We start from the raw sequence: 23,909 nt of genomic DNA, 5'->3' as shown, positions 1-23,909 counted from the left end.
ATCTGATTGAATGACTCTACTATTCAATCAACTCCAGTGGCTTTCTTTTGCTTCTAAAATAAATATAAATTCATCTGTTTAACTTTTAAAACATTATACAACTTGGAACTAACCTATATTTCCAGCACCCCTGGACATTACACTCCCTCCCATACAGTCAAACTGACCTCCTCTGTTTTTTACAGATGACACTCCATCTTCCATTTTTTTACCGCTGCAATGACTATCCTCCCAAGCCCAGAATGTAATTCATCCTTAACTCCACTTCATGCAGTTCTTTTCTTCCTTTAAACCACAGTTCAAAGCACCACTTTCTGCATAGTCTTTCCTCATTCTCTCCAAGTGCTAGTGCTCTCCTTCCCAAAATGTCTAATATTTTACCACTTTGCATATATTTTCAGCTAGGTGATGCAGCAGAAAGAGTACCGGGCCTGGAATCAGGAAGACCTGAGTTTAAATCTGGCCTCAGATACTTACTAGATGTTTAACCCTGGACAAGTCATTTAACCGTGTTTGCCTCAGTTGAGCTGGAGAAGAAAATGGCAAACCATCTGCCAAAAAAACCCCAAATGTGGGACACAACTGAAAAACGGCTCAACAACAACAAATATATTTGTATTTATTCACTTTATGCTTAACCTACATACACATTATATATCATATGTACATATGTATATATGTATATATTTATATATTTAATTGTTATCTCCTTCATTAGAATAGGGGAAGTAGAGTGTTTCATTTTTTTTAATATACTCAGTGCCTAACATAGCATCTGGTACAAGTACTTGTTGATTAATTAAAAAAAAAAAAGCTGTTAACTTCTAGATGGCAGTACCAAGTCTCTGAACTTCTTTAATATCCTTCAGAGTCTAGCTCTATGCTAGTTCACAGTGAACAATTACTTAAACTGAAAAAATGCATTAAAGTAAATAAATCTGAAATGAATTAAACAAACTTGGATTGTTTAACAGAAGGCCAATTTGTAACTAAGACACTAAAAGTATAACTTAATACAAACTATAAGCTTCATGTAGCATTTTAAAATTAGTCCAAAGGAAATTATGAAGATCAACATTTATGATTAATGTAAAGCATACTAACAATAAATATTTATGTGATTCAGGATAATTGGGTTAAAATAAACACTCCCATCCTTGTGGACTTAAGTGCCTCATGTCTATTATATTCTAGTGTTTATATAGGCTAACCTAATTTTCAGTATATGAAGACAATGACTGATACGTGATTTTTGTTACTTTTTTTGATAACAAACACTTTGATTTATATTATTCTCATACCCTAAGAGAAAAAAATTCTTTTAAGATTTCACATGCATAAAAAGCAAGCTTTTTATAGACTAGTAAACAATGAAGTTTATGTTTTACCTGTTATTTGTACTTTTGCTTTGAAAAGCAGAACTTATTACTACATTATTCTGTTCTTAAACATTTATTCTGTCATTTCAACCTAATAATAATAATTGTAGTCATCATTCATAAAAACAGTTTGTAAGATCTATTCTCAAGTCCTGTGCCATAAATAGAAAAAAATACCCTTATTAAATTAGGCAGTTCTTGGGATCAATTGATTATGAGAATAATAATAATAAAAAGAAAACCTCCTATTAAAACATGTTAGAAACCTGCATGGGTTTTAAATATATTGATCAAAAATACCTACCACTTGGAGATACAATTACTGGCTGAAGAAGTCTTTGTTCTCCACTTGGAGGAACGTTCAGTGCAATGATAAGCACTGTACCTAAAGTAGTCCCAACCCATAAGCATGGGGAAGGTGAAGAGTCAGTCTTTCGTGTGTAAGTTTCACAGAAATGCAGAGCTGAAATTGCTTCTCGGGATTCTTTATCAATACTGGTTACGCTTGAACTCCGTGACCGACTGAAGGAATTGTCTTTTATATCTGAAACAACCATAAATTTGTTCAATATAAATGGGTCAAGTAAGAAAGATATTTTTAAAGGTATTCATTCCTCAAGATTAATTTCCTTACAACTGAAAATTAATCTACATACATGATTTAATGTTTTTTCAATTATTTTTATTATTTATCCAATAGATTAAATATCCACCCTGCTTGTTACCATTAGGTATCTTTGCTTGGATAATCTGCTCTACTTCCCTATCAAATATATATACAATCAGACTCTTGATCAACTTACAGTTAAAGGTATACCATCCTTCTAGTTACCTCATGTTTCCAATCTTGGAGCTGTATTCAGTGCTTTGTTCTTTAATCCTACAAGTTGTTAAGTCTTGCTGACTGTCCACAAAATCTTCGATTACCATAACCTTCTACTTGCTGGTCTCCTTGCCTCTACTCCTTCACTCTCTCTAATGCATCTTCCAAACAGTTCCCAGATTGATATCTCTACACATCATATCTGACCATGTTAGTCTCCTGCTCAAGAAGGCTCAAAACCCTTTTCCCTCTGGGATAAAACATTACCCTCTTTGATACTTAAAATTTTTCATAATCTTTCTCCAACTTATTAAAAAAACATTTAATCTATCTTTTCCTCATGATTAAGGTCAAAACGGCCTACTTGCTATTCCCTATTATGTAACATTTCCATTTCTGTGCCTTTGTACTAGGAGTCTTCCATGACTTGAATAGTTTCTCTCATCTGTTTCTTACTGCCACCAAATGAGAAGGATTTTCTGATCTTCCAAATATTAATGCTCCCTTCCCCTCAAAATTACTTGAATTTACTTTGAAAATATTTTGTATTTATCCCAATGTATACTACATATAATTTTAGAGTTAGAACAAAGCTCAATAGCCACCTAATACAATCAATACCAGAAAAATAATCTCTATGAAAACTTCTGAGTGCCTATTGTTTCATTGTGGTAGATTGTGAGAGCATCTTTGAATCAGCTTTCTTCAAATCTCAGTGGAAGTCCCATGTTCTGTAAAAATTCTCTCAGTTCTCCTTAATCTTAGTGTTTACCCTCTGAGACAACCCTGATTTTACACACACACACACACACACACACACACACACACACACACCATACACATATATCTTGTTTCTAAATAGTTGTTAGGCTTTCTTTGTACCCTCAGCATTTAGTACAGTGCCTAACATATAGTGTGTGCTTAATCAGTGCTAGTTGAATGACATTCATCTATCTCTTCCTTTGCCTCACTCATCCTAAACCTATCATTTGCTCTTACTGTGAGATCCAATCCTTCCACCCCTCAATTCCTTTTCATGCCATTACCCTGAGTTCACCCTTCCCAATCTTGATCTTATAGTCAACCAATTCAATATCAAATTATTTTAAAAGAGATAATCACATCTTAAGTCACACAACTGACCAAAAGGTTCAGAAAATACATTGTGGTTACTATTTGTTGGGTAGAAAAAAGGCATTGAATTCATTCTACCAAAACACTAATTTAAAGGCTCTCCTAGAACAAGGTGCTCCTTACACATGCATTAAGGTCCTAAAAAATTCCTTGATAGATGCATAAGTGATAACTCTGATCAAAGACTGCCTGATTGCTTATATAAAGCTTCCTATACTCTTGTCCGGAGGTGAAGTTGTATTGGTCCCATCAGTCTCTGAAACACTGCAAAAGACTCTTAAATGAGATCGACAATCCTTCCAAAGAGTTTGGCATTAACTATTCACATAGGAAAAACCCAGTCTATAGAGAATGTCCCTTGCCTTAACTGCATATAGAGTGGGAAGCCCATAGAAATGGTTCCTCAATCTTATATATCAGAAAGATGTAGCAGGTGATCAGTTAACTGAATAGCAATAAGTTAGTACTTGGGCAATTCACAGCTTTTTCAATGACTAAAACTTCTTCCTAAAACAAGAAACCACATTCTTCCAATAATACTTTATGGCTGCAAATAATTTAATACCACAATTCTGGAGCAATAAAAAATGTAGATTACCAAGAAGAAAATGGAGAAATTTACTATAGGAATAAACAAGCTACAGATTATTTATGGAAAAAATGAAATCTATGCGAAAAATGGCATCAGCTATCAAAAGCATGCATTCCTGGGAATAGAAAGTTTGCCAATCATCTAGCTAAAGTGAGAGATAACTGATCCACAGACTACATATTGCTTAGGTACCTATATAATGTCAAAAATCATAAAGGAAGGCCCAATAGCCACCTTGGTGATCCCTCCTTACAGGTTTTACAGGAAAACATGGATGAAAGTAGTAGAAGATGAGAAGACACAGGTTATTTCATTACCATAGAAATGCCCACATGGATGCGATCTCAGATACTCCAAAGTACTATTTTTAAAATAATCTGTACTTTATTATGCCAACACATTCTACTAGGTGAGTCCATAATACAATACTATTGACTCTAGAATATATTAATCAAAGGACTCTACGTATTTACAAAGGGAAAAAATAATCTATTTTTAAAAAGGAGCATGGCTTCAGTGAGAACAAGTAACATCATACTAATCTTGTTTTTTGGGGACAGTTTTTAAATTATGTCAAGAGAAAGCCAAAGACTTGGATTTCAGCAAGTCAAATGTACTTTTGCCAATTTTGTGGACAAAATAGAGATGTGCTCTTTATCAATTTGACAGGCTTCTATTTAGTTTTTTTTGGGTTTTTTTGCGGGGCAACGGGGGTTAAGTGACTTGCCCAGGGTCACACAGCTAGTAAGTGTCAAGTGTCTGAGGCCGGATTTGAACTCAGGAACTCCTGAATCCAGGGCCGGTGCTTTATCCACTGCGCCACCTAGCTGCCCCATTCTGTTTAGTTTTTAAAGCCCTTCCAAACCTTATCTAAATTATTTTCCCAGCCTCATTAGACTCTCCTCCTGTCCTTGGCAATCCAGACAGTCTCCCAGGCTGTCCACCATGCCTGAAACACTCTTCCTCCTTACCTCCATTTCACAGAATCCCTCTCTTCCTTCAAGACATGGTTCAAATAAGACATTCTTCATGAAGTCTTTCCTAAGGCTTTCAATTGCTAGTGTACTCTTTCTCAAATCACCTTATATTTAACTACTTCCATATTTATTTATATTTATCCTTTTTAAAATTTTCTACATTTGTATATGAACTTTGTGAGAATATTACTCTCCAGGGCTCCCTGGTGAGAAAGCATGAGGTGACCTTTCTGAGATCAAATTAACATCTGGAAGTTACCTCACAATTCATATGAACCACCTTTAAGTCATGTCAATCAATGGACTTGAATGCTACCAGTCAATTAGATTGGAGCTGTGTGTGGGAACCGCCCCTCTTTCTGTCCGACAGAGAGGCAGGAAGTACGAAGTACAGTGGGCTCACTCTCTCTTTTGTTCTGGAACCTCTTGGTGGCAGAAAAAAAAGGAGATAGAGGAGGCCAGATAGGTTTCTTTTTTAACTTCCTGAATTCCACATATCCTCTCTTTACTCTTTAATAAATGCTTAATGCCAAAAAAAACTGGTGCTGATGCTTTTAAATTATAAGTAAACCCTAGCTAGTTTTCCTCCTACACAGGGGGTAGATACAAGGTGACCACACATTAGATTTTAAATGTCACAAACTCCTTTTAAGTAGGAATTATTTTATTCATTTTATTTGTACCTCCAGTGATTAGAATGGGGCCTGCCTAGTACATAGTAGGTGCTTAATAAATGGTTGTTGAATTGTGTGATGATCAACTATGATAGACTTAACTCTTCTCAGTAATACAATGATCTAAGATAATTCCAAAGGATTCATTTTGGAAAATACTCTCCACATCCAGAAGAAAAACTGGAATCTGGATACAGATTGAACCATACTGTTTCTACTTTTCTTTGTGTTTTTTTTCTTTTTTGAGGTTTTTCCCTTTTGTTCTGATTCTTCTTTCACAACATGACTAATGCAGAAATGTTTAATGTGATTGTACATATATAACCTATATCAGATTGCTGTCTTGGAGAGGGAAGGGAGGGAGGTAGAAAAATTTGGAACTAGAAAATCATATAAAAACAAATGTTGAAAAGTATCTCTACATGTAACTGGAAAATAATAAAATACTTTTATGAAAAAAAATAGTTTAGAAGAAAAAGAAACAGTTGTTGATTGATTCTATGATGGATGGTTCAACTAAATTGACTTAGAATTGAATGAATGGTTAGATCCAATATGTTGTCATTAATTGAGCAAGGTGATCCAGTTGGAACATCTCTAGCAGAGTACTTTGGCAATCTGTTCTCATCCCTATTTTTATCAATAATATTAACAAAAGCATAGGTGGCATGTTTAAATTTCTAGATGACATAAAATTCAGAGGGATAACTTACATATTAGAAGAAAAAGTCAGGACATAAAAGTATATCAATAGACTTGAAGATTAGACCAAAATATAAGAAAATAGCATTTAATGGGGGCAAATGTAAAGTACTACATTTGGGTTAAAAAACAGTAACAACTGCAAAAGTACAGAATAAGGGAAGCACGTCTAGATAATTAAGCATACAAAAAAGCTTTCAAGATTTTGGTCCAATGAACTTTCATTTATAATAAAAAATGAATTGGTATTTCTCAGATTTGAATTTAAGGGTAGAAAAGATTGATTAGGGAATATGGAAAATCTGAGGTTTTCCTTTAGCAACCTCTTCTCCCCAACATACACATATGCCTGCTACTGAGAGAAGTGTAGGATGGGTCATTTACAAGAAATACTTTCACAATTATTTTAATATCTTCCAATTAAGGTGATTTAAAATACTACAGATTTAATTTATCTTTACTTACCTAAATCAGGCTTCAGCTCTGTAGGCAAGCTTAACTTTCTTGACATCTTGGCTGCAAAATAAAATGTAACTTTAAATTTAGATATACATAGGTAGTTCATATATAGATACATAAAGAGATATAGATATATATACACACATATATACATATATGCACATATGTGTATGTGTGTATGTATATATATATATATATAAAATTTTAAATATCCTTTAGTCTTTAAAATTAGTCAAGGCTAATTATTTTCATTAAATTTAAATTTCATAATCACTAATCCTTTTCTGTATAAGCATATTGTTTTGTTATTAACATATTTCTTATGCTATATGAAAAGCAGTATTTTAGAATGCTGTAATCCTACATTCATATCCAATAAGGATAATTATCATTAGGATTGATACAATTATCAATTTCTTAAAATGATAAAAATATTATTTGTTGCTGAGGAATAGATAGTTATTTATGGTTCTTATAACTATCAGATTGTTGCTCGCAAATCTCACTTTTGAGTTTACTAGAAGTTAACACGTACTTAATTGGCTCATTTTTACTAATATCTCCGACAAGGTATTCTTACCTTGCTGCTTCCAGCTAGCCACCTCAAAATTATTATAATAATTAATTTTCCTACCCCCTTAAATGTCACAGGAAGAGTTTTCTTCAGCCATTTAAATTTAATTTTATATTTTATTCCCCCAATTACATGTTAAATTTTTTTAAACATTCTTTTCAAAATTTCGAGTTTCAAATTCTATCCTCCCCTCCCTTCCCTAAATGTTAAGCAATCAGATATAGGTTATACATATGAAATCTTGTAAAACATTTGTGGGAAGGTTTTAATTGAAAGAAAAGGATAGTTTTATTAAGGTTGATGCTTCATCTGAGTATGGATGGGGCCAAGGGAGGAAAAGGAAGCTAAAACTTGGAAATTTTTCAGTTTCTCTCAAATCTTCATAGTGTACCTTCATTATATTTTAACAGAATTTCCAGAACAAGGGATACTTTCATCCTAATGTGTATACACAATGACATCCCAAAGCCAAATCAAAATGAGTCTTTTGATGAGGCACCATTTGAGATGATCCATGCTTCTAATGCCATTTTCAGGGAGCAAAATAAGAACAACACTTATTTAGCACTTTACAGTTTGTAAATGCTTTACATCCATTATCTAATTGGAATCTCACCAGTACTGTCGGTGTTAGGGATAACCTTGTCTCTATCATCCATAGATGATAAGATTGGTTAAGAATGTTGCCAATGACCACATTAACTAGTATCAGAAGCAGAATTTGAAACCAGCTTTTCTGCTAAAAACCAACTCCTACACTCCATTGACTAAACATTACTGCATTTCTGGCAAAAAAAAAGGGGGGGGGAGCTAATTACACAGTAATAGTCCACTTAATAACACAATAACACATGAAAAATGTTACCTTTATGATCACTCAGTACTAGTGTAGTAGAGAAACCTGTATATACTTTATTCTCTTTTTACCCAACTATATTTGTTACCAATTGTGATTTCAAATTAAAGATAGTTGAAATAATGTCTAAGACTAGGTGTTAATAAATATGCAACACAAATAATGTTTTCTAGTTGAACTTTGGGTATTTTTTTTCTGTTGTTATACTAATGAATCCCTCAGGAATAAATTTAAGAACCTTTGAAAAACAGATCCTACTACACCTCCTCATAAAAGGCTATCATGGGGCAGCTAGGTGGCGCAGTGGATAGAGCACCAGCCCTGGAGTCAGGAGTACCTGAATTCAAATCAGGCCTCAGACACTTGACACTTACTAGCTGTGTGACCCTGGGCAAGTCACTTAACCCCAACTGCCTCACTAAAATAAACAAACAAAGAAATAAATAAAAGGCTGTCGTATATGCAAAATGTCTGTTAATTAAGAGTTGAAGGTACGATTTGCCTATGCAATACATATTATTTATAAGGAGCACGATTAAAATAGTATATGTGTAACTCATTCCCTTTTGTTTTTTAGAAGTCCAATAATAATAATAATATCACCACCATCTTACATTCATATAGCTACTCATATGGTAAGTTCATATTCAGCTTATTATAACAGTTTACACATCCGCCATGCTATAGCAGATTTAACCCTTACAAATCACTTTTACATGTCTTCTCTCCCTCTATTCCCAAAGGAACCCTATGAGGTATTTGTGCAGGGCAGATTATCACCATCCTAAAGAAGAATCTGAGGCTCAGAGATGTTAAGTGATTTAAATAAAGTCACACAGTTATTAAATAATAGAAGTGAGACTACACTGTAGGCTGACTTTGTTTAGTGCTCTCTACACTATACTTGGCTATCCACAGAATCCAAGAGCTAGAAGAGTCCTCAGAGGCCATTCAGTCCAATCTAACTCAAGAATCTTCTTTATAACATCCACGAATGGTCATCCAACCACTGTTTGCCAACTTCTAATGAGAAGGAACTGCGGCAGGTCAATGCTATTTTTGGAGAGAATTGTTAGGAAAATTTCCCTTGTACTGAACCTAAATTTTATTCTCTGAAACTTCTATTCTATGGGGAAAGTATATGTATAAATATATAAAATATATATTGGACATAAAAATTATATAGAATTCCTGTTTTATGTAACAACTCTATCATCACCTGTGGAAACATGCCCAGTTCCCTTACAAGATCCTGAAATTGCAAATTCTCTTGCTATTCTGGCTATTACCTTCAGGATATATTCCAACTTGTCTGAGTACTTCCTAATATCTGAAGCCTATAACTGAACTTAGTGTTCTAGATATGGCCTGACCTGGCATGAACATAACAGAACTACGACCTCTCTCATTTGGAACACTATGGCACACTTAATAAAGTCTGGCCTTAGTTAGGGTTTTTTTTTCCTTCTCTTTTTTTGCCACATAGCAGGTATGAAGGAACAAGATTCAAAGCATACCTATTGCTACCATTACTCAGGAGCCAAATATAAGATGACACAGAAAGCAAGAATCACTAAAAAACAAAACAAAAAGTCAAACCAAACTGACCAATGGGGTTAGCTCATGATACTTTAAATGTACAACTTATGGACATTGAATAAATGTTCATTTTCTACTATGTGCAGAATTATACTATACAAAGGGAAGACATATATTAAATGATGGTCCCTTACTTACACAGCTCTTTAGTAACATGCAAAATGCCTGAATGTATGAATCAATTAAAAAGTATTAATCACTTACTATATGCCAAACACTATACTAAGAGTTGAGGAGACAAATAGAGAAGAGACAGTCCTCACTCTCAAATTGCCCATACTCTTATTGAGGAAGACAATGACATGTAAGAGTTCAGCTTTAGGGCAGACAGAAACACTCAGAAGTTCTTAGGCTGTATCAAGGTACCTGCCCCATATGAGCAGCCATCCACCACTAGGAAGGGGAAGCAGACAAAAGGGCCAAAGCAGAAAAAGGATTCTGGGTTATTTCTAGCAATGATGGAGGACAGGGAGAAGAGTCTTTGGTGGTAGGGGAACAATATCAAGAAGGTCTAGGTTGAGTTCTAGGGCTGGAGAAGGAGAAAGCAGACCTGCTTGGTAGCAGGTGTTGACGGGGCCCTCCAGGTACCCTCAATGGGTCTTCTGTAGCTAGTGGTAGGGATAATGGGTTTTTGCTTGATGCCTTGAGTACTCTAACCACACCCCAGAAGGTCTGGGAAGAAAAGGAAATAAAAGTTAAAAAAAAAAAAAAGGTAATGGTGTTTAGGAATTCTAAGAAATTAGTAGGCAATGGAAACATTCTAATTCGTAGTTTACTCTAAAAAAAAGTAAATAATACAACTACAAAGAACAATATAAATAATTTTAGTCACTTGATGCCAGGAAAATTTTCATGTTTCAAATACCAAAATTAAGTCTACAATAAGTGAAAAAAAATCTTTCCAGTAAAGTGGGAGGATAAAAGAGACATTTGGTTTCCCTCCAGTTCAGTTGCTATGATCACAGGAAAGTAAAGGATAAGACAACAGAGGAGATGCGGTATTAATGCATTAAAACAAATATATATATCCCCTAATCCTGCCTCCTCAACCTCTTTAGGAAGTATAACATTTTCCTGACTAAATAAGAAAAGGACTTTGGCATTGGCTGGTTGAAGACTGGACACAGCCCCTTGGCCTTTAAAAAGCTAAACTAGCCAGCTCTGGAAGAAGTTGGGGGAGGGGGTAATTGAAGCAAAGTACAGAAATAGTGGCAGTTTGAGGCCAAATACAAGTGGGCAGGGAGGGAGGGAGAAAGATGATTTTCTCCCCTACTCTGTCCTTCCCTCCCATCAGTCACGGCATTTTGCAGAAGAACAAGGACCACTAGGAGATAACGAATCCAGGAGGGAGTAGAGATACAGAAAGTAGAGAGTAGCTTTAAGAAATGTGACCATTGGCAGCAAAGAAGAGAGATGACTATGGACTATGGAGAACTAGCTCTGGTAGTTGAAGAACAAATACAAGGAATCCAGCTGAGAAAGCCTCCCAAAAGACATGTTGTACAAAGAAAGGAAAAAGGGAGGAACACTGGGATCCCACAGTACTGGAGGCCTCAAGTATTTCATCTACTTCTGTTCTCTATAAATGTGTGCCCATTCTTCCCATGAAAACTTTCCAAGATATTTTGTAGCTACTATTCTTATTAAGTCATTTTAGTAAATGCCTTTGCTATGAACACTGTCTACTGGATTACTATTAAAGGTAAGCTTTAATAGTGAGATTTATGAACTATGATTTTAAGAGTAAAGATCTAAAGAGTACTCCTTTGACCCAAGATAGTTCCTCCTTTGGGAACAAAGCCTACAGACATATAAGTGACTAGCTGGAGCCAAAGACAAGACAAAGTGCTACCTGAAATTATTATATATAATGTAAAATGAAGCAGCATAAATAATGTAAAGAATACTGCCTCTGAAGTCAGAGTATTTGGTACCAAATCCTGTCTCTGATGATCATTACTTGTGTGACACTGGGCAAATTACTTAATCTCTCCAGACTTCAGTTTCTTCCTTCAAAAAATGAGGATTGGTCTAGATGGTTTCTGAGGTCCCTTTCAACTCTAAACCTAGCAACTTATATTTAACCTTAAAGATCTTAAACATAAATACCCATTTTTAAACATTTGATTTAATTATAAAGTGTTCATTTATTTTAAATAAATGAAAATTTTAGTTAAAATTTAAGCAAATGTTCTTATTGAAAGAAATATGACTTTAAATTCTCACCCAAATCAGAAATTAAAATTTTTGATGTCACCAATGATTTCAATACTGTAAAAATCTATTTTTCACCTATTTAAAACAATTAGAAAATTTATAATTTATCCTGTTTTATAGAATTTAAAAGTTCTTAATGTTTCCATTTGAGGTCCTTACTGGGGAAAAACATCTTAATATAACAGATGAGTTTTAAAAGTAAAGCCCATTAATTTAATTAATAATGTCAACATTTCATTTGTATTAGCAACATTCATACTGAAAAATGAAAACACAGGGAAAAAATGCCTGGGTAGATTTCCTAGATCTAATTCTTTTTATAAAATATTATGAAATGAAAGTTACTAAATAAAAAATTATTTAATAAATATATGTCCTTATATTTATGACTTCTTACTGAAATATTAGAAATGTACTTATATAAATAATAAGCATCTACTGAACATGATATACTAAAATGAATAATTATTATATATACATCTCAATATTTATGTGCATGCCTCTCAAAATGTGTGTGCATGTGAATGAATATGTGAGTATACATGCATACATACGTATACACAGAGACATGTACAGAAATATACATCCATATATTTCATGTGATCTGAAGAATTAAAGATTCAGTAAATTCCCCAGAAGACTTAAGCAATTTCAGGCACTGTGCTAAGTGCTTTACAATTATCTCATTTGATTCAAATAACAACCTTAGGAGGTAGGTACTATTATTATTCCAATTTTACAGATTAGGGAAGTGGGACAAAAGTGGGATGAAGTTAAATGACTTGCCCAGGGTAACACAGCTATTAAGTTTCTGGGACTGAATTTGAACTCAAATCTTCTTGATTCCAGGCCCAGTGCTCTATCCATGTACCACCTGATTACTTATAGGCCATCTAGTCTAACATAAATAATATTCATTTGATTTCCCTACCCAAGCTGCAGCAAAAAGGTTCCAGAAATCTCCATGGCATATTTTATTTTAGTAAAGTCATGCTTATAACTTATATTGTTCTCACTTTATAAAAATATAGATTACATAAACAAATCCATTATGTCAATTAGATGTGATTCTATATTTAGCAGGATATTTTCATAGTCATAATCAGTTATAAGCTCAAATTTCTAAGCTTATTTATATCATAAAATCATAAATACAAAATCTAAATATTCATGTCTTGCTTTTCTGATTTTTTTCTGTTGTCTAATGAGGCATTTATAAAATATACAATACTATATTCTATTTTATTTCATTTATATACCAATTTATTCCTTTTATTCTTGCCTCTAACCCATTATTGTAACAAAACATTTTATACCTTCTCCTGGTACAAGGAATTTCTTCTCTTTGAAAAATTTTGAGCAGTATTATGTTACAAGAGAAGGAAAATCATTTAATGGAAATAAGAGTTTACAGAAAACTCAGCTTTAGTAGTGTAATGGAATACCATAGAAAAGAGGTTGAAAGATCTTAGAGAGGGCAAAGAATATCTGAGAGAGCCCAGTATTACATTTTTGCCTTATGTTTACATACTGATTTATAATTTATAAAGTACTTGCACATTGAATTGAATTTTTCCTTACAATCACCATAACAAGTAAATCTAATACGCAGAGACATTATCAAAATTCTCATTTTACAAATTAAGAAATCCACGCCAAGAAAGGCCAATCAACCTATCTAAGGTCACACAATTTAAGTCTCATAACTGTAACTAAAAATCACACTTATTGTTGCGTAGAGTCCACTGATTTTGGGTTGATATTTTTCTGACTAAAAATGTTACTTTAAAAAAAAAAGAAAAAAGAAATGTTACTTTTATTTGGGCTTCAAAAATCAAAATTAAATCAAAAGAAACTAGAAGACAACACTCAGGTTCTAGCAAGTTCAACCCTTTCCAGTGTGAATCATCTGCTGGCTCCTGAAACAGATAAGAAGTAGCTGTTTGACATAATTTCTTAAAGAAATATAAATGATGCAAACAAATCACTGTAATGAAATGGCAGAAAAAGCCCAGAAAATCACCTTGGGCAGTCAACACTTGTTCTTCACAGGCACCAAAACACAATAACCAGGTAAGTGGACAAGTTTATATAGAAAACAATACAAGGTATATAATGAATTTTTTTTTGGCAGTATTGCTTCAGAAAGTAGGGAAGATTATTTAAAAGAAAAACAAGCCTACAGAGAAGTCATTGTGGAAAACCAGGTAATCCAAATCATTCTGGTATCATGAATAAAGGAAACTGATATAAAATGAAGGAAATCAGACTAAATGTCCTCGAAGGCCCTTCTCAGCTCTAAAATCCTATGACATGAAACAGACGTGTTTGCATGTTTGCAGTGATACATTCTCATCAGTAACAAACTGAAATTATGACATCAGTACTAAACATATAATGTAAGAACCTATCATTTGAAAAATAAAGTTGTGAAATGACTGTACGATGGTATGTGATTTAAAAGGAATTCAGTGATAGATTATCATCAAGATACCTCCCAAGAAGAGAAGATTCCAAAAGAACTGAATAGATTGTTCCTTTAACATTTACTGAAAAGAGGTGACCAAGAAGATATCAGCAACTATTATATCATCTGTGACCATTTTTTTACATGGTATTTATTATTAGACTATGTTAGGTATACAAAGGAGATTCTTGATGAAAACATAAAGGAAAAGAAAGATTTCAGATGTGCCTTTCTAGAGTAGACAATACCCTAAAAATCATACAACTGAGAGACGCAGACAATGGCATTTTACCTATTATTAATTGAATTTTTTAAAAAAGCATTTGACTTAGAATCATAGAATTTCAGAGCTTGACAGGACCTTAGAGACCTATTTCAATCCCATCATGTTTCAGATAAGGTAACTGAATTGAGACTCAGAGGTTAAATGACTGGCCAAATGTCATGGCTGTTAAGTAGCACAGAAAAATTGACTGAAATGTTGGACTTTGGAGTCCTAGTGCAATGCCCGCCCTTTCCAAAACCCACACTGATAGAGTAAAATTCAAATCTCGTGTATATGTGTGTATGTGTATTAGTACAAGAAAAAAAAAAGAATTTAAAAACTAATGTTTAATTGAGTTAATTTTTTTTGTTCATTTTTTAATGAACAAAAGAACAAGTTGTAGCTTAGATGAATAATGTCTAGATAAAATGCAAGACAATAAGGTGGAGAAATCCAAGGATAAAAGATCAGTGATATTCAGATATTTAAGTCTGTGAGACTCAGTATAACAAAATACAATAGTAAGGCACTCCTCAAACAAGATGTCTCCCACACATATGTTAAGATAATACAAGATTCCATAACAGATGCAACCACAGAAATAACTTTGTTCAATGATCCACCAAGTATCAATATTACACAAGGCATTAAAGAGTGAGATATATGCTCACCTAAGGTGTTAACCAGTGTCATGGAAGCTGTCCACAGATTTCAAAGAGAAGAGAGATGCCCTATTAATGGCGAGGTTCTCCAAATACTATTTGTAGATGACACTGTGATAACTGCATTGAGCTCAGAACACCACACAAAGCTTCCTCAATGAAATCCATGGTCATGTGAAAGAGATTGGTCTGACCAATTCACACTGGAAAAACAAAGTAGATGAAAAATGTGTATTTCCTGGATTACAATATGCAGTTGGAGGGATATCCCACTAAGTTAGTCCATTAGTATATATAATATATTGGGTAAGTACTGAACATGGACAATGAGGTAAGCCTAGACTTGATTAGGAAATGATCTAGGTGTATTTCATCTGGGAAATTATGTCACACTTTGAATCCTCCTGAATGTTTGCTAATGTAAAAGCTCATCTTTATTGCCCTTATTTTCCTTTAGATGCTATACGATTAACTCATGGAAGACTACAATCTGAGAAGAAGCAAAACTGCTATTAATCCAGAGGACAATGGAAATATGAAGGGGAAGTGTAAGTACACTGCAGTATATTACTAACAATGACTTATGAGTGAAATGGTGGGAAAAGATTGATGATTAGAAAGTATGACTCAAAAAGAAAGTAGATTAGTTATGTATGTATTAGAAAATAACAGACAGCACAAGTACTGCACTACTATCCTATAAATAGTAAAAGAACTAGATGAAGCTCTCTTACATGCTAAGTAGAAACTTTATAGGGGATTTACAGAAAGACATGGAAAAGAACTGTCTAGGATGAGACGGCATGGAGAGATTGTTATTTTGCACAGATGGGTGAAGTACCCAAATAGATGCAAAGATAATTCATCAAAATATTAGGCTGTGTTGGTACAGGCACAAAGATACTCCAGAGCACTAAATTTGTTGAACATATTTTATTTTTTAAAATGAAAATACATAATAAAATTTTAAAATTAAAGACATTTAGTATGTCAAAATCTTCAGATCTGCATTACCCTGAAAAAGAAAAAGAAGCCTCATTAGGATTGCCTTGTATGATTAAAAACAAAAATGTTCTTATGTGTGAAATTTAATTCTCACCCAACCCATATGTAAATTAAGACTAGTTAAAAGTAGAGAATATTAAAGTTACCTTGCACAAAAATATTCCTGTCACATATATATGGATTCATTTAGTTACTGTTGTTTACTGAAGACTTGTACAATCCCATTTTAAACAGATCTCCAACAGCCAATGCTATGGCAACAGATGCCTTGATAGAAGACAAAACATTTGGAAATTATTTCATTTTAGCTTAATGGCATGTGAAAAAATGATTTTAAAAAATTGACTATTTTATTAGATGCAACTAGTACATACCTTTTTCCCCAAGTAATAAAGAATCCCAAATGGATCTCTATGGATTACATTTTTATACCTGAAAATTTAGAAAAAAATTGAAGGTGGGGGGGTGGAGGGGAACCAAAGCACAAAAGAGACTATATGAGAAGGAAAAAAAATGAGGTACTATGTATAAAATATGAAGCATAGTCAAGGCAGTGTTGTACAGTGTAAAAATCACTGAACTGAGTTCAGTGATTGTAATTTTTGGACTGACTTTAAGCATGTTGCCCTCTTTTCTTTTTTTGTAAAATGAAAGTATTGGTTTAGACGCTCAAGGCTTCTCCTGTATTTATTATTATATGATTATATGAAATAAAATAGATGTAGGGCACCATAAAATGACAAATAACATACTAAAATGAACATACTAAAATGTTTTGCTTCATAAAAAAATAATGTATAACTAATTATTGAATGTATAAGATCAGGACTGTGATAATGATCAATTTTCCGTATTAAAAAATACAAATTTCAGGGGCAGCTAGCTGGCGCAGTGGATAGAGCACCGGCCCTGGAGTCAGGAGGACCTGAGTTCAAATCCGGCCTCAGACACTTAACACTTACTAGCTGTGTGACCCTGGGCAAGTCACTTAACCCCAATTGCCTCACTAAAAAAAAACCAAAAAAAACCAAATTTCTCTCATAGTCATCCTAAAGAGAAAATTAATCACAAGTCAAACAATTTTTTCCAACCTTTCATGGGTCTTCCTGTCTTATAAGATATAGCATGATGAAATTATAGACTTTTAGACTTGAAAATCATCTATTATAAATTCCCACTCAGGATAAGAATCCCTTTCAAAGCATCCCACACAAATGGTCATTCAGTCTCTGTATTTTAAGGAGTAAGGTAAGGAAAGAAGGTGGGAAAGAAGGAAAAAAGAGTAAAAAAAAGGCAGGAAGGCAAGAAAGAAGACAGGAAGGAAGGCAGGAAAGAAGGAAAGAAGGATGCAAGAAGGTACAAGGAATGAAGGGAGAAAGAAGTAGAGAAAGGAAAGAGAGGAAGCTGAGGAAGAAAGGTAAAGAAAAGGAGGAAGATGAGAAAAGGAAGAAGGCAGGAAGAAAAGGAAGGCAGGAAGTCAGGTAAAATGGAAGGAAAGGAATGAGGAGAGATGAGAGGAAGGATTTATTAAGCACTTACTATGAGAGCATATATAAAACAACCACCCTGGGAGTTAGATGATATTATTCTCATTTTACATGTGATGAAAACTGAGAAAAATATAGATTAAGTGAGTGACTTGCTCAGGGTCACAGAATTTACTAAGAGTCCAAGTCACACTTTAATTCAGGTCTTCCTAATTCTAGACACTGCATCTCTCAAGAGATTTAGAGAAGTTACTATATATAGGATCAACCTATCCAATTTATTAGGAAGTTCCTTTTGGTGAGCAAAAATCCTGTAACTTCTATCCATTAATTCTAGCCATTTGGAAACATTAAGCCATTCATAATAATACCTTATATATACCCTAAAAGTTTTCAGAGTGCTTTTCCGCTCCTTAATAGAAAAATAAAAAGGCTCAGAACGGTCAAGAGACTCACTCAGGTTCAAACGAGGAGTAAATAGTAGAGAGTAAGGACTAAAACCCAGTTCTTCAATTCTCAGATTAGTCCTCTATACCACAATGTACCTTAATAATGCCTTCTGTATTTGGGGGAGGGGCAGGGCAATGAGGGTTAAGTGACTTACCCAGAGTCACAGAGCTACTTAGTGTCAAGTGTCTGAGGCCGGATTTGAACTCAGGTCCTCCTGAATCCAGGGCCAGTGCTTCATCCACTGAGTCACCTAGCTACCCCCATGCCTTCTGTATTAAAACAGATGTCTGTTCCATCTTCCCCATTAATGGGCATTCAAATATTTGAAGACAACTCTTCCATCTTTCCTCACTCTTCCTTTCACTAATACTAAATACACCCAGTTCCTTCAAGGGTTTCTCAAATGAGGAAGCTTCTAGGTCCCTAACTATTCTGGTGGCTTTCTTTCTAGATGACATGTAGGTTGTCTCTCTTAAATTGTTGTTTACAGAAAGGAACGGAATGTTCTAGATAATGATTGAGTAGTAAGGTTTTAATAGTGCTACCTTCCTGAAATCTAGGTATTATTGTTCTATCAATACAGATTAAGATTACATTAGGGTTAGTGACTGTATAAAATTATTTATATTAACTTTGCAAATAACCAGAATACTCAACACATTCATCATATGTAGTTGCTACCAAGCTCAGTTTCCTTTTGGTTCTGATATTTCTTGAAATTAAATGTAAAACTCCATTCCTATTAAATTTCATCTTGGTTTTGACATAGTGATGCAGATTTCAAATCTTGATTTTGTCATCTCCTCCCCCAGTTTATATCATTCACCCTTATAACTAACACTCCTTCAAGGTCTTTAAGTCAGAGAAGGTTAGACTAGATGGCCAATGAAGTTCCTTTTAGATTTTGTTCTATGCTATGATCCTATGACCATTAAAAATACTTCTTAAACCTTTCTTTTCCCCAGATGTAAGAAAAGAGTTTTTAAAATATGAAAATACAAAGTAAATCCCCAAGAAATTTCTTCCTGGCCATTCAGGTGGGATTGCTCCTTTGCTACTATTTTGCTACTATCTACCAAAGAGAAGTGAAAACATTCTTGAAAGCTATGGTATGAAATACCATTCGAAAAGGTCTTTTACTAATCATGGTGGTACAGATGACACCAGTGTGATACAAGTGACAGAGTGGTAAAACAAGGCAAGGATAATAATAAGATGGGTGTATATTCAATGAATGAGGAAGAAAAGCTTTATCAATTAATGAACAAGGAAGAAAAGCTTTATGAATTTAAGGATTTAAACTCCAGAGTACAGGATGTGGTGGTATAAGAGACGTCTATCATAAGAGACAGTTGGGATCCAGACAAGAAGGAATAACATGTTTTGCCTTGGTTTTCTAATAAAAGCATTAACAGCAGCATTGAAAAAAATTCCTGTCCTGCCAGAAGCTGTTTTGGGGAAACTAAGAACATTGGTCTATTGGATATTTTTGATGATTTGGGGGACACTTTATCCTCAGATACTGCAAACTGATGTCATTCTTTGGCAAAATCAAGTGTTATGTTCCATGGCAAACTGCTTATTGAATAATTTTTGAACTACTTAATGATCTCTAAATAAACAAGCTCTCAAACTGACAAGAACTCATTTGCTGAGTAAAATGTTTGAAATAATTTTTATCTCAAAACATTCTCTTAAATAATATCCATATTGAAACAGCATATCTGCATATTATCTTTCATTAAAAATTAAACTGTCAAAATTATCTAATTCCCAAAAGTGAATTTCCTAACTTAAATATGAAAATCTTGGATGAGTTTTCAGCAAATGATTATTATTCAGGAAGATCATTATACAGGCTATAAAACAGAATGGGGCGGGGGGGGCAGAGTTGTACTATAGATTTCTTGTATAATTTTAATGGTTTAATTAATTATTACTGATTCACTAACAAACCACCAATGTCAGAGATTAAAATCCTTTTTGTGATATCATTAAAGAAAAGCTCCTTTCCCAGAAGAAACCACATACTTTTCCCCCTGTGCATTCCAATGATATTCATCCACAAGACAATTAACAGGGTTCAATTTATAAGTGTATGCAACATGAATCAAATTTCAAAGGACATGTGAAAATTCTACCCAGGCATTTTTAAGACATATACTTGATAAAAATCTGGGATATTTTGTTGTTCAGAAATTAAACCAGAAATTCTCTGGAAAAAAAAAAAAAAGCAATGAACAATACACATTTGGTAAAGCGATCAAAAGATGACATCTATTTCTTCTCCAAAACTGTGATCTTCAAAATTATGAACTATGAAAACGGTGATAAATATCTACATGCCCCTAAATAATATTTGAAAATACTTTCACCATAAGATTATGGATTTATTAAGTATAACACCCTTATGTTTTGCATTTTAAGATTCACGGCATAATTTTATTTAAAAAATACAAAAGAAAACCTAACTGGATAAAATATTAATTTCTATTATCCATTTTCACTATGGAACTCCAATAAAGTCTACTTTGAACCAAAGGGGAATCAGAGACAAAATGCTGAAAATTAGTACTCTTAAAAAATGTAGGAAAAATAATTAAAAGGGGGAAAAAAAGGACATAATAGCAAAAAAAAAAAAAAAGGATTGAAAACATGTTGCTTACTGAATAAATTGAACCCTGCTATATTTTAAAGTATTACCCAAAACAAGACAAATTCACAACAAATTAAAGAAAAAGCTGCATTCCACATGTAATTGATTTGTTTTTGATAATTATAGGCCCAATGAGTTTAGAAGAAGTAGCTCAAAAGATTATTGTTTATCACAAAGAATAATAAATTAATACACAAAGAATGCAATGAAATGCCATTTGATAATTTTTTTAAAGTTGGGTTAGCATTGTATACAGCAAGGCACTGGATTAGGAACAAAAAATAATTTTCTATTTCCTACCGATATCATTGGCTACCATCTTGGAAAATTTTCTGCTTTTGGTCTTCACTGGAAATAACATTTTGAAATAAAATGTCAAAAATCTATTCAAAGAAAATTAAATGAAGTATAAATAAAATAAATAAAATGCTTTAAATAACATACTATACCCTTTTCTATAAAATTAGTCACTTTTTGTTCATCATCAGAATTGTTTGGCGACGTAGAACCTACATAAATGAAGACAATGAAATGAACATGTAGAATGGTCATCATTCACAAATACTGAAGTTTTGCCAAAGGCAGAAAAATAATAAAGGAAGAAAAAACAATCAAAATAATCTCTAAAATGTAATCGTATTATTTACAGAAAGTAGAAGGCCTCTTATTTAATTAGAACTGCAATAGTTCTTAGAATTAAAGCACAGTAACAGAAATCAGAACTAAATCCGGCTTTTAAAAGTACATGGCATTGTGCTAATGATTGGGGATGCAAAGAAAAAAAATAATAGTCCTTGTTCTGAAACAGCTTGTAGTCTACTCGAAGGAGAAAACAAGTATACAGATATTAAAATATATGTTAAAATAATTACTAAATAGATGCAACAGTGGGAAGAAAACAAAAACAAGCAAAGGGGAGAAGGGTTGGGAAAGGTTTTAGGATACAAAACCTGTGCTGAACCTTGAAGGTAAAGATTCCAAGAAGAAGAGGTAGAAAAGAGAGTATTCCAGGCATGTAAGAAAGCCTGTGCAAAAGCAAAGAAGCAGGAGATTAAAGCCTTGTGCCTTAAGAATACCAATTTAGCAAATTCAAGGATGATGGAGAGAAGGAAGCCCGGTGCAGTCTTTAGGCAGCTACCTCAGTAATCACTGGTAAATTAATCAGTCCACAAGAATTTAGAGATGAGGTCCTATACTAGTGTGGCAGGTCTAGGATCAGAGATAAAGGGATGGAGTCAAGGGCTGTTTAAGAGTCAGGATCAACAAGACTGGGTAACTGATTGGATATGGCGACTGTGGGATAATGAAGAGTTGGAATGGCTCAAAAGTTATGACTGGTTGACAACTAAGAATGGTGGTGCCACACAGTGCAGAACACTCTATTTAGAGTTGTGTATTAAAATATCATTGATATTCCTTTCTCAGGAAAATATATTTTTTAAAATGGGATAAAATGTAGAAAACTCAATGAAACGAAAATGATTATTTGATCAAAATTATATTTCTAATTTATAGTTATCTTCTAAATTTTCAGGATTAAAGAATTTTCTGACATAGTAAATCCTTTATTTTATTCTATATGAAGACATGCTTTAAGGTCTTAAAAAATATTATTGCCAATGGCTGTTAGATAAAATCGTCTAGGCATTTTTGTTTTTCTACTCTTCCATTTGTCACTTTTCTATATGTAATTTTCTTTCCCCCACCTTCACCAAGGCTTCTGTTTTATATATAAAACTGTTACTACGAGTATCACCCCAAGCCAGATTACAGTCAATAGAATTCAAAGGTATCTCTCTCTCACATACTCACATGTAACAACAAATGCACATTCTTACTGTAAACACTAGAAAAAATATTTCACTTATTTTTCATTCAAGTAAAAATATTTGCAAGTGAATGTGTAAAATTAAGTTTATTAATTCAGGGCATTATGATTACTTATGATTGTACTTCGGGTAGAAATAATGTCTGGGTAGCAAATGTTCCCTGACATTTCTGCTATTTCTCCTCTTTATGAATTATCTTGAACACTATGTATTATTAAATATAATCACATTTATGGTGGGAAAAGGGTCAGCCCCCTCTCCTTTAAAATAGCACTTTAACTTTAGATCACAATGGTTATGAGATTATAATCTTAAAAAACACTTAAAAATCTCAATTTAAAAAAAGGACAAAAACACAACATCCTAGAAGATCTGTATTTCACATTAGCTAGGTTTTAAAATGTACTAATGTCTGCAATATATTCCTTTAAGGAGAAAGAATAGTTACTGCTATACATACAAACACAAATATGTAGCTACACAAAACTAAAGTTAGATTTTTCCCCTGAAAATATCCATATTCAGTTATAGTCCTGTCTGATTTGAGATAGTTCAAAAATCGTGTCAATATGTTCTACTATGTAATTATAGCTGAAAAACTAGCTGAATTTTTATTGTTTAATAAAAATAGGAAATATCTTTAATGCATGGATTTTGAAATGTTCAAATTAACAAAAAGTATAATGAATTTATCACATTTCATTCTATAATTTAATGATACAAAGATTATGTAAGAACTTATTAAAGTTCTAAAGAAATACAAATATGATCAAAGTACCCAGGAATGATTGAGTCATTTGTAAAGTGAAATTATAGAAAATTATATAGTCATCATGGTGAATTAAGTAGATAGAAAGGAGGAGAGCATTTAATTTTTCAGAAACAAAAGCAGATAATTTCAAAATATAAAGCATATTTGGATTTTTTTCTATATGACAATGGAAGAAAATGTTATTAATTACTGGAATAGTTAAAAATTTTTTAAATCTGAATTTAAAGTAACTTACAAAGAGTTAAATTTTACTTTTGTCCCCCTTTCAGAAAGACAAACAAATCTTGATTTAAGTTATGGATAATTCTAACTTCCCAAATTTAATTTTGT

The 23,909-nt window shown here is 33.2% G+C and overlaps 1 protein-coding gene across 4 annotated transcripts in view; it reads right to left on the bottom strand.

The window, feature by feature from the left end:
* The window catches only part of STXBP5 (syntaxin binding protein 5), a 196,271-nt gene that overhangs the window by 28,479 nt on the left and 143,883 nt on the right, over window positions 1-23,909 (bottom strand). For 2 of the 4 annotated variants that reach the window (XM_043999574.1, XM_043999575.1), the window contains exons 20-23: window positions 21,428-21,487; window positions 21,279-21,326; window positions 6,747-6,797; window positions 1,684-1,923 (exon numbers count right to left, since the gene is read on the bottom strand). In XM_043999574.1, coding sequence (XP_043855509.1) covers window positions 1,684-1,923; window positions 6,747-6,797; window positions 21,279-21,326; window positions 21,428-21,487 — 399 coding nt within the window. The remainder of the gene's footprint in view (window positions 1-1,683; window positions 1,924-6,746; window positions 6,798-21,278; window positions 21,327-21,427; window positions 21,488-23,909) is intronic. The other 2 variants (XM_043999576.1, XM_043999577.1) reach the window with 1 other exon arrangement.

Source organism: Dromiciops gliroides, chromosome 4 (genome assembly GCF_019393635.1).
Source record: "Dromiciops gliroides isolate mDroGli1 chromosome 4, mDroGli1.pri, whole genome shotgun sequence".
Taxonomy (NCBI): Eukaryota; Metazoa; Chordata; class Mammalia; order Microbiotheria; family Microbiotheriidae; genus Dromiciops; species Dromiciops gliroides.
Note: the sequence above shows the minus strand (reverse complement) of the source record. Positions and strands in the feature narration are given on the sequence as shown.